The sequence below is a fragment of the Amblyraja radiata genome, chromosome 7 (assembly GCF_010909765.2).
Source record: "Amblyraja radiata isolate CabotCenter1 chromosome 7, sAmbRad1.1.pri, whole genome shotgun sequence".
NCBI classification, from domain to species: domain Eukaryota; kingdom Metazoa; phylum Chordata; class Chondrichthyes; order Rajiformes; family Rajidae; genus Amblyraja; species Amblyraja radiata.
Window position 1 is genome coordinate 26,923,297 of NC_045962.1, and position 12,317 is coordinate 26,935,613.

Below are 12,317 nucleotides of genomic sequence, written 5' to 3' on the forward strand. Positions count from 1 at the left end.
GGATAGACAGCTTTAATGAATAAGCAAGTACATAGCAGATTCAATATTATGTGATTAATATGCAAACATCCACATTTGCAGAAATATAGATTACTTTTTTTTAATGGTGAAAGATTGAGCCTGTTGGTGTTCAGAAGGATCAGATGCCCTTGCACATAAATATTGAAGGTTAACCAAGGTTCAGAAGGATCAGATGCCCTTGCACATAAATATTGAAGGCTCAACCAAATATTGAAGGTAGAGTAAGTGATTAAAACGAGCAATGGTATGTTGCCCTTTTGTAAAAGAATAAGAGTACAAGAGTAGAAATATTTCAATCCAAGTGTTCAAGATCCTGATGAGGACATATCCTGAATATTGTGTACAGACCTGGTCTCCTTTGGAGGTTGCGGCAGCAAATTTAAAATATATATAATTGCCTATGCTTCCCCCAACATCCCAAAGACGCATGGCCGTTTGTAGATTAATTGGCCTCTGCAAATCCCCCCTTGTGTGTAGGGAGCAGCTAACAGGGATAACAGAACTTGTGTGAAAAGGTGACCAATGGTTGGCGTGGTTGTGGTGGGCCAAAGCCGGGTTCCATGCTGTATCTTTCAAAGTAACGTGGAGATGCATTGAAAGGACCAGCAAAGGAACCTCAAATCAAGAAGTTACAAAAAGCTGAAGTAACTCAGCGGGACAGGCAGCACCTCTGGAGAGAAGGAATGGGTGACGTTTCGTGTCGAGAGCAGTGAGAAAGGATGGTGAATAAATGTCACAGAATGGGGAATGAGGGCAGCACCGGCAGTGGCATTGTTTTTGAACGGGACTATAAATATCAGTGACTGTTTACGTGGAGTGAAATATTCCCCCCACCCCCCACACACACACAGACAGCTGTTCACAGGGGAAGATGCAAATCTTAGAAAAGTCACGTGTTACTGCTAATCCTGTGGCCTGGATTTATGAGATAAAAAAGACTTTGGGGTGCAAGGGCGTGTTATTTTCGTTCACTCAGTTCGAGTTGGGGATGTATTCCCACCCATATTTCCCTATACATTGAAACGAATGGCCTCTTTACCGGCGGCTGAGGAGGCCTGTCCCCTGGGCCAGGCCCGACCTCATTGCAGCGCCATTAAATGGCGCCAGATTGTGGTTCGGTGGAAGCGGGAAACCTGCTTTGTGTTAGATCGTCTCGCAGCGGAGGAAGGTACCAGGCGCAGTGACCCAAAACCCGAGCATCACCGACCCGTGAACCAGCACTTCTCTCCCTCCCTCCCCCCGACTTCGCTACTTCTTCTTCCTCCCTCTTCCCCCCCCACCCGACATCAACCCCTCCCCCACCCACAAGGAAGGGAAAAAATCGTCAGGGACAGTCAACCAAACTAGGAGGGCGGAAAGCGCCCTGACTGACGGTGCTCTCTGCTAATCGGCCCGTTTCTGCCAGCCGACCGGGCCCAATGAGAGGCCTGACGGAGGGCGGGCCTTCCGCCATGGCGTTGGGTTGAGCCGACAACAAGCGTCGTGTGGGTGGATAGTTTTTTTTCGAGAGCCCCGGACGGTCCCGGCTCCAAGCTCCACCCTTCGCCGCTTCCTGCACCGTCAATCAAAGCAACGAAGCAGAGAGGGGGGAAAAATATATGTAATCAACCCGGCGCTCGCCCTCCCCCGAGAAAAAAAAGAAGGCACCATGTTCATCGTCTGAGCCGCCGCCGCCGCCGACCGACCGACCGACCGACCGACCGAGCGTGGGAGGGACCGAACGCCCGCTATGACTGGTACGTTGTGCAGGCGGGGAGGCCGGCAGCTCAGCCGGCTTACATTCTTCCTCCCCTCCATCTCACTCTTCCCCCCCCCCCCCCCTATTAATCTGCTCTTTCTCATTCCTCCGCAGCTCCAGAGAGGCCAGTGAAGCAAGAGGAAATGGCAGCGTTGGACGTGGACAAGCAGAGCGAATACCTCCAGCACAGGAGCACGGCGGCGCAGGTAAAGCTCGGCCGCTCTTCCCTCCCGCACTGCTCGGCCCCGCGCTTTCTTTTGTCTGGCAGCTTACTTGTATACAGACGGTTGCAATTGTTGGTGTGCGAGTGTGTCGTGTGTTTAAATTTTGATGTGTACGGTTACTTCCTGTGTAAGCCCCGGACTAATTCACACCCACTTTCCTCCTGAACCCGCCCCCCTGTGGGTAGAACATTCAGCCGTCACCGCTTGCACTGCTGGCAGCTACGTGCAGCAAGATCGGGTCGCCGCCATCGGAGACTGCGGGAGCTACCGCCACTGTTGGAGCCGGCCTGGTGAGTCAATCATCATTGTATAAACACGCATAAAAAACAAACCATCCAATATCGCCCCACCACACCACCGCCCGAAAAGGATCTTTAGCAAAAGCCCAGTTATCCTTGCAGTCAACTCCTACGGACTCGGCCTTTGGTGCCATTTTATTTTTGAAAAAATAAAATAATTAGCAGGCTTAACCGCAAGTGTAAAATGGTAAGTGGATACAAGGATAATCTAACGTTCAAGGAAAATCGATTTCATACTTTGAAGTACTCGACTGCGGTGGGATAGAACCATTTAAGTTTTCAAAGCAGTAGTAAAGACTTTAACCCCATGTAAATTGTTTTTCTCAGCATCACGTATCTAATTTGTAACACTGGATAACAGAGTACTCGTCCAAACATGTTTTTAAATGTGATGTGGGGGGTTTCTACTTTTACCACCTTCTCAAGCAGATCCCTGGTGTTTTGGCTGAATTTTTTTTCTCCTGCCTCTAATGCTTTACAAGTAGCGTTAAACTTTTTTTGTCAGTTATGTTTTCTTCTCTACCAAGGTAACTAGCTATTTCTATTTGCTCTTTCTTGATCCCTCATAATTTTATACATCTCTCATGGCCTCTTAACTTAGTTTTTCATTTTATAGCTCCAATTCTCCTGTCCAGTGCAATTAAAATTTTCCATTAACATGATTTTTGTTACAGAGCCACATTATAGGCTGTTATCCAACTTGTATGTATAACCTCACAGCAGTGGTAGTATTACCGTGGCTAATAGAGAATGTCCTTTCAAACATCTTGTATTCTACCCTTTGAAGTGTTGGACTGGGACTTTGTTCTTTTACTCCTTCAAAATCTATCCATTTATTGTGTTGTAAATCCATTTTTGCATTTTTCCAAATGCATTACCTTGCACTTCTGCATTAAATATATTTTCTATTTTTTATGGCCAACTGGCTGGATCATCTACATCATCATAATGCTTTAGACTATCATCTTCCAGCAGTCCAAAGCATTCCTAGTCACTGTTATCCACATTGCTATGCAATCCTGGTGGTTGTACCTTCTGGTTATGAAAATGCAAGTCAGCTATTATCCTTGACTTGCTGCCATTGAACAAATTGTAATGTAATTTGCCTAGGGTTCCATTCACTTTTAGTTTTTTGATTAACATGTCATGCTAGCACGTGTCAAAAGCCTTGAATAACACATCTACTGCAAAGCCTTCATGGAGCCTCAAAGAATTTAGTCAGGTTAGCCATGCACATAAATTCCCTGAATAATCGATGTTGATGGTCCCAGATTAATCTGTGCATTCTAAACAATGGGGTTATATTCGCTCTTAGAATATAGTTGTATATTAAAGGAATTGAGAGTGACATTATCACAAAGGGAGGTGCCTTTATAAGACACAAAAAACTCACCAAGACGTTTCACAATCGTGTTATCAGTTTCCACGAGGGGTGGAGGGTGAGGAAAAATGGGGATAATTTAAGAGCGATTTTGAGTGTGGAAATTTGTTAGGAGACTTTGTTTCTTCAACATACCTCTTTCCCCCCCCCAAGAAAAAAAGTGTTATAGCATATTTGCAAAGTCAACGAGGAACTGGGGAAATATAGTAAGGAAACAGTTTTTTTTCCCCTTTATTACAGAGCCATAATAAAAGTCAGATTATTGGCATAATATTTTAACCCTACAGCTGCCTTGTATTTTCAGTAATCTATTTCACTATATAAACATGCAAAGTTAACGTTGAGATCCTACTCTTTGCAAACCTTTACTCTGGAATAAAACAACAATTAATTTTAACCCTCCAGGTACCTGATGTGATATTGCATTTTACTAGCAGTTGTATACATTTTCTGTAACTTAGTAATACCATTAATGGAAGAAATTTGATGCACCATGTTACCATAATTTTTGATGCAGTTTGTGTACAAACATTTCTTTAGTTAATTTTTGTTGAACATATTCTGACCTTCAGCAACTATTTTGCTTATAAACCAAACATGGGATACTGAAAAAATGCCCACAAGTGATAAGAACAATTAAAGCCGCTAACTCTTTTTACTTACTAAAGCACCATCAATGTCCCTTTCAGTTTATCCAACATAGAAGGGTGGATAAACCTTTGGCAACTAATTGTACTTGCAGCTTCAACCTTCGCAAGGTATAATGAAACCAACCTTAAATGTTTTTATATGATTAAATGTTCTGTAAAGCACTGAAAAATCTCAGCATTGTAGCACTTTAAATTCTTTGGTGTGCATTGGTTACCATTGGGGTGCATTTTATTTGGGACCTTAATCCCAGTTACTGGTTGCTTTATATAATTTTGTCACAGTTGTGCCTTGAAAGAATAATCAGTTAGAAATCTTTTAATATCTTTTGTATTGTTCATATATCTATTGAACAAAATATTTATGCAGTTGCCATTATATTCTTACCGAACAAAACAACTTATTACAGCATAGAAACTGGCTAATCAGCCTTCCGAGTCCATGTCAACCATTAAATATTCATTTACAGTAACCTTGCATTAATCTATTTTCTCCCAACATTTTAGTTTAGCGATACAGTATGGAAACAGGCCCTGCAACTGGCCATCGATCACCTGTTCACACTAGTTCTGTGTCATTCCACTTTTTCATCCACTCCCTAGGGGGAATTTACATAGGCCAATTAACCTACAAACCCACACATCTTTGGGATGTCGGAGGAATCTGGAGCACCCGGAGAAAACCCACGCAGTCACAGGAAGAATGGGCAAATTCCGCGCAGAGCACCGAAGGTGTGAGTCAAACCTGGATGCCTGGTGCTGTGGGGGAGTATCAGCTTTACCAGCTGTGTCACAGTGCTGCCTGCGATAGTTTATCAACTATCCCCCGATTTTACCAGTCACCTATTCATTAGAGGCATATTACAGTGGACAATAAACTTACCAACCCACATGTCAGGGAATGTGCAAACTCAGCACCTGAGATCCGGATTGAACATAACTCCCTATGCTGCTGAGCTGCTGTTATTGATTCAAAAAATTGTGGTTTTGGGTGACCTTCTGCAAAATCTTCAGCTTTAATGACATTTTTTTCTCCAAAATTTTGTAATAGCAAGTACAATAACATACTTTTCAACAGTGGTACTGTTTACTCATTGTTGCTTTTGAGAAGGCGCCTGAAGAATTGATTAAAAAAATCAAGTTTAATTTATATATTTTCCAGATTGGTATTCAGTTTTTTCTAACTGAGTGCAATGAAATGAAATTTATTGTTGGACTTTAAATATAGCTTAAAACTATATTCAGTCCCGTGGTAATGTTTAGTAAAGTAAAATTAAAGGATCTCAATAGAAAAATGTTTAAAATTAAATGCATTTGCTCTTGTGAATAACATGATGTATTGTTTAGTTCTGGCAAAAGTTATTCAACTTGCAAATCACTGGGTTTCCATATAATGTTTATATACTGCCTCTGGCCATGTCAATACACTAATGTTAGCACATGAGGGAGTATCTTATTTCTCATGTACCTCATATTCCCCACCCTTGCTGAGGTATAAACTTTGTGTTAGATGTACAAAATCAGTTGCCATTAATGTTTTATGCTTGTGGAAATGGCTGTAGATTGAAGTACAATAAGATTTTGGTTATTGGGAACTGCACAATCTAGTTACCAGCATTTTGGAAATCTCTCCAGTAACGGGTCCACATCAGGGTGATATGATGGTAACCCCGGATCACACCAAGTTTACTAAGTATAATCTAGATTCCTGCTGGTAGGTGCTACTGATTGAGTTATTCCTCATTTTCCATATACCATTAAGCAGATCATCCACAGTTTACATTACCAGATGTCTATATACAGCCTGCAAGTACAAGCAAGTGTTTTGGAAGACTCGTAGGATGGATTTGCCAGTTGTTGTGAACAGTTGTGGCTATAGACAATAGGTGCAGGAGTAGGCCATTTGGCCCTTCGAGCCGGCACCGCCATTCAATGTGATCATGGCTGATCATCCCCATCAGTACCCTATTCTTGCCTTCTCCCATATCCACTGACTCCGCTATTTTTCAGAACCCTATCTAGCTCTCTCTTGAAAGCATCCAGAGAACCTGCCTCCACCAGAGAATTCCACAGCCTCACCACTCTCTGTGAGGAAAAAGTGTTTCCTCGTCTCCATTCTAAATGGCTTACTCATTATTCTTAAACTGTGGCCCCTGGTTCTGGACACCCCCAACATCGGGAACATGTTTCCTGCCTCTAGCGTGTCCAAACCCTTAATAATATATGTTTCAATAAGATTCCCTCTCATCCTTCTAAACTCCAGAGTATACAAGCCCAGCCACTCCATTCTCTCAGCATATGACAGTCCCACCATCCCGGGAATTAACCTTGTAAACCTACGTTGCACTCCCTCAATAGCAAGAATGTCCTTCCTAAAATTAGGGAACCAAAAAATGCACACATTACTCCAGGTATGGTCTCACTAGGGCCCTATACAACTGAAGAGGACCTCTTTGCTCCTATACTCAACTCCTCTTGTTATGAAGGCCAACATGCCATTTGCTTTCTTCACTGCCTGCTGTACCTGCATGCTTACTTTCATAGACTGATGTACAAGGACCCCCCAGATCCCGTTGTCCTTCCCCTTTTCCTAACTTGATGCCATTTAGATAGTAATCTGCCTTCCTGTTTTTGCTACCAAAGTGGATTACCTCACATTTATCTGCATTAAACTTCATCTGCCATGCATCTGCCCACTCCCCCAACCTGTCCAAGTCACCCTGCATTCTCATAGCATCCTCACAGTTCACACTGCCACCAGCTTTGTGACAACTGCAAATTTGCTAATGTTACTTTGAATCCCTTCATCCAAATCATTGATGCTACAGGCATCTATTCTTGACATTAGCTGAAATTTTATCAAATAGAACCCAGGAAGAATACATTCTTGTTAACACGTTGATGTCCATTTTGTAAATCCCATCCAGCGATAACGTCAGTATCCTTTTTTAAAGGAGTCAATAACATATAAAACCTCTCTGAAGAAGGGTTTCGGCCCGAAACGTCGCCTATTTCCTTCGCTCCATAGATGTTGCTGCACCCGCTGAGTTTCTCCAGCATTTTTGTGTACCTTCGATCTTCCAGCATCTGCAGTTCCTTCTTGAACACATATAAAACCTCGTCTGCTGTAAAGTCTTTAGATGGGCTTGGGCTAAATTTTTTATTATCAGTTTTTTAATCAAGAATGGGTAAACAAATATTTTAAGCTTCTCCACATTTCCTTTCTATGGGACATTGCATCTTCTGCCGTGTGGGACATTTGATTTGGGAACTGTTTGGATTATAAACAACACGCGAATCGAACCTTGCTGTAAGATTGGGTTACAAATGTAATTATCAGGTCATTGAATAGGTATATTAGATTAATTGGTATGTCCAGTCTAACATTTGATAGATGTGCTCTGAATTCATACATAACTTTCCTAAACTTTGTGTTATGATTCTGTTCAGTTGGAAAAGAACCATAACCAGCCAAATAAATGTTAAACCTGATTCTGAATCCTGATGCATTAAATAATATTTTTCCAGCTTCATTTCAGCCATGTTATATTAATTTAAATGTCTTGGTGATTGTCTGACCAAATAGCTAATTGTGGGTTAATTGAATAAATGTCCAAAGATAGTGGACAAGGAATGTGAATTTTGAGTTTTCTTTTCAGTTGTTATATATTTTCTGTTTGGAGCTAACTTATGAAATTGGACACATGGAATTGACCTCGGGAATAGTCACAGTATGTTGGTTCTTAAATTTACTGGCATTTCAGCTTGGGAGTCAACTACAGTGTTTCTTGCATGCTAGGTTTGTTTGAGAAAATGGTCTCGCCACATTTAGAGATAATTATACAGGTCCCCTACTGATTTTACGGCACCTTAGATTCCAGAGCCATGTTGAATTATCCATTTTGCTGGACTAACAGAGGTCATCTGGGGTTCTAAGTGATAGGAGTAGAATTTGCACAAGAAGGCGTTTGGTATGGTTGCTTTCATCGGTTGAGGCATTGAGTATAAAAGCCAGGAAGTCATGTTGCAGCTTTTTATGACTTTGTTTTGGCTCCATTTGTAGTGTGGCTCTGGTTTTCCACATTACAGGAAGAATGTGACAGCTTTAGAGAGGGTGCAGAAGTTTTATCAGGTTTGGAGGGTATAAGGAGAGGTTGGACAGACACGGATTGTTTTCTCTGAAGCATCAGAGGTTGAGGGGAGTCCTAATAGAAATGTATAAAATTATAAGAGGAATATATAGTCGGAACCTTTTTACGTTGGTAGAAATGTCAAAGATTAGAGGGCATTGTGTTGGATTTGGTGGGCATGCTTTTTGAGTGCCTATGACTTGCTGCCAGGGGGGGGTTGATGGAGCTGGATATGATAGTGTCATTTAAGAGACTTTTAGATAAATAGAGATACATTTTGGGTATAAATATTCTTTCCAAAACCTGCACATGGATATGCCGGGTCTGGGGGGAAATGGATCACATGCAGGCAGAGGGGATTAACTTGGCATCATGTTTGGTGTAGATGTGGGACGAAGGGTCTGCGGAGGGTTTATTTTGCAGTTCTATATTCTGTGTACCCTTCGTGATTTTGAACTCTTAATAGGAGAGAAGAAAAGCCAAAGGAGTGGATCCTTGGCTGTACTGCATAAATGGTTGAAGAATAGTAAAGAAGACCAGATAGCAGGGAGCACTGATGTTAACATTCAATTTGGTGCAGTCTGCAGCAGTTTGTGCTGGGAAGATTTTTCCTGGGTACTGGACATATTTACAATCTCAAATGAAGAAAAGGTTTTGTTTGGAAATGTCAACTAAACTTTAAAATAGTTTAATTATTTTGAATCACTTGCCACGTCAGAAGAAGACGTGTTAGCTTTCTAAAGAATTTAGGGAATAGGGTAGAAAGCAATTGACCAACAAGTTAGAGGAAGTTTGAAAAGGCAAAAAGCTTTCAGACCATTTAGTAATATTGTGTAACATATTGTTTATGTTTTAATCAAATCAAATGTAAGATTTTGAGATATATATGATATTCATATTTTAATGTTTCATCAATGTATTTAGGATAAAGACTTGGAGGTAGTAAGGTATTAATAGTGGTTTCCACATTGATCTATTGGATAATATCAGTAATGATATTGGTCCTCTGGGTTATGAACTTACAGACATGTCATAATACAAACAAGCATTTGGCACCAAATACATCCTTGGCCAAGGATATCAAAAGCACAAAATACTTCCTATGTGATCTTTCCAATGGTCTTTGGTAGATAAAAATGCTGGAGGGAATCGGCGGGTGAGGCAGCATCTATGGAGCGAAGGAATAGGTGACGTTTCGGGTCTAGACCCTTCTTCAGACTTTGTCATTTCAGCAAGACTTCTTTATTCTCGTATCTGACTTACTTGCATTAAAGTATGACTTTCCAATTAAGTGTCTGCTCCATCGGTTTGTTACATTCATTGTGAATAAAGAACCTAATACAAAGAACCTCAAACTAATCTTGTTAAAATAATAATACATCTTTCCTTTTTTCTTGACAAGGGGGATGTGCAATCTACTAATATTTGCATTGTCAGAATTCTTGGAGGTGACTGAATATGTTATACATGTCGGTAACATAGATTCTTTGTAGCCGCAGCCCAAGTAGCGACCCTTGCAGCACCCACTAATTAATGTCTATCATTATGAAAGTTACCTTTATTGTAAGACCGTTGTCCCTCTTTCCGTTTATTAATCCTCAACCCATGCAATAACGCCTATCAATGAGCAATAATTATGCGTAACAATATCTTGTGTGACAGGGTAAGAGACTTGGAAAGAATGTTGTCCCCTTTACTTTATTGTCCATAAGAATATGTTACTGAAGAGTAGTTGTGTTATGTTGCTGCAGGCATAGTCTAAATTAAAGACTTTGTGCATCTACTATTTCTGTCCATTGTGGTAGGTGTCACTATCCAGGTATTGGATCCATTGTCTAAAGCATTAATTAAGGAGATTGGACGGTATTACTCTTGAATGTGGATGGGTTGTGCCTATCCAAGGGAATGTGCTCTTGCCCCCTGGTTAAGTTTACTCTTTGGTTCATGTTGATGATGAGAGGAAGCAGAGAGCTGTATTCTTAATAATGGTATTTATGTTTAGCATGCAAATATATTATTTCATGAAATGAAGCAATCTATTGCATTTTGAAATGTAGATTAATAAAAATACTTGCAGTAAATTTGAACAATCTATCCAATGGAGACATGGAACTCAATGTATTAATTGACTCGATGTGGCTGCTTTGTATGAATCTCGAGAATAGAATACAAATAAGAAATACTTGGTTAAAGAAGGAATTATGGAACGCTTTGGAGGCGTGTGTCAAGGGTTTAAGAGAATTGTTAGACTGGAGGTTCTGTTGTTGAAAGCATGAACGCCGAGGCAAAGCTATGAATATGTATGATGTATAAAGGTTCAGATATTTGATGAGCACACACACATTGGAGATGCAAGTCTAGGGGGAACCAACATTGCGGCGAGTTAGGCCTTTTGGGAGACTTGAAATCATGGGCATTGCAAAACCAGGAGCTAGTGTAAGTCAGCAAGTACAGGAGTGATGAACGAATGGTGCTTCCTGTGAAAGTCCTGCAAAAACATCAAAGCTTTGGTCCAAAATTGTGATCAATCAGACATGAGTTTAAGAACATAGAAAATAAAGAACAGGAGTAGATTGGATTGACCGAGTGTCTGGATAGGAAGGGTATGGATGAAGATTTTGGATGATGATGAATTGATACAGGGGCAGAATTTGGTGAGATGAGTCTGAGGAAGGGTCCCGACCCAAACGTTGCCTATGCATGTCCAGATTTGCTGCCTGACCCTTGGAGGTAAACTTTGTGTTCTGTTCAAGATTCCAGCATCTGCAATTTATTGTACCCACTAAGTGAAATGATTCTTGGAATGGGAATGTGGTTAGAAGCTTATTTTGATGGGCACTAAATTATTGAATTCCGTATCGGACAGTTCCAAGTGCAAAGTCCATGGCAGGACATTTTACTGGGCACAAAGATAACTTGTTTGGTCAATTTAACTCATCTAATACTGTATGTCAGGCCAGCATTGTGACAAATTAGACAGCTGAAGTATTGAAGGGAGGTAATGATTAGATAAAGCTGGATGTTGGCAGCCTATTTGAAATGTGTTTTGTTGTGATAATCGATCTTTGGTGGATTATTAAGGCTGTGATCTGGACAGAGGGCCGCACAGTGGTAGAGTTGCTGCCTTTCAGCGCCAGAGACCTGGGTTTGATCCGGGATGTTGTTCAGGTGACAGTGGAAGGGGAATCAGGGAATAGTTTTTAAAGGTTAGTTACAAAGTGAAGCCAAGTTTATCTTATCATTTTACGAACACCCTGGATCGTGTGTGGTTTTGGTAGAGAAGGGCAGTAAGGAGGAGCAACAAGTTGTGTCAAACAACTAGTCTATCTGCCAAAAATTCCAGATGTATCGCCCTTGGAATTAATCTATACCAGGGTGAAGGGAGCAAGGTTGGGGAGGAGTTAGAGTAAAAAAATAATGGTGACCAGTGCTTTGACGGTTGATGTCAGGATGTGATTGAGCAAACAAGTAGAACAAGGGTGGAGCTATTTGCCCTGCAAACCTCCCCTGGCTGTTAGTAAGATGTTGGCTGATCTGATTGTAACCATAGATCTATATTTCTGGTACCAACAGGAGTTGCAAGTGGGGGGGCAAATGATAGACATTTGTGGTTTTCAGAATAGAGTTGTTAGTGACCTGAAGTGTTCCCCCAGGATCAGATGTAGAGAGCTGTCGGTGATGAGAGAAAACATTCAGAGGTACCTCGCCATATAATTGACACAATAGCATTGGTGATGTTGGGTTGGATGTGAATGCTGGTATGAAAGATTACATGCTGTAAGGAATTAATGTCAAAATCCATTTGCCGTAATCAAATTTGATACTGGTTAATTGATCCCCTCCCCCTCACAGAATTTCTAAGCAAATAATGCAAAGC

The 12,317-nt window shown here is 41.1% G+C and overlaps 1 protein-coding gene across 3 annotated transcripts in view; it reads left to right on the plus strand.

Moving 5' to 3' along the window:
- The first annotated feature begins 1,448 nt into the window (after positions 1–1,448).
- Positions 1,449–12,317, plus strand: part of sp3 (Sp3 transcription factor) — a 41,644-nt gene continuing 30,775 nt past the window's right edge. Inside the window, exons 1-3 of one of the 3 annotated variants that reach the window (XM_033023934.1) lie at positions 1,449–1,757; positions 1,874–1,965; positions 2,169–2,273. In XM_033023934.1, the coding sequence (XP_032879825.1) occupies positions 1,751–1,757; positions 1,874–1,965; positions 2,169–2,273 (204 nt within the window). In that variant the 5' untranslated portion in view covers positions 1,449–1,750. The remainder of the gene's footprint in view (positions 1,758–1,873; positions 1,966–2,168; positions 2,274–12,317) is intronic. The other 2 variants (XM_033023933.1, XM_033023935.1) reach the window with 2 other exon arrangements.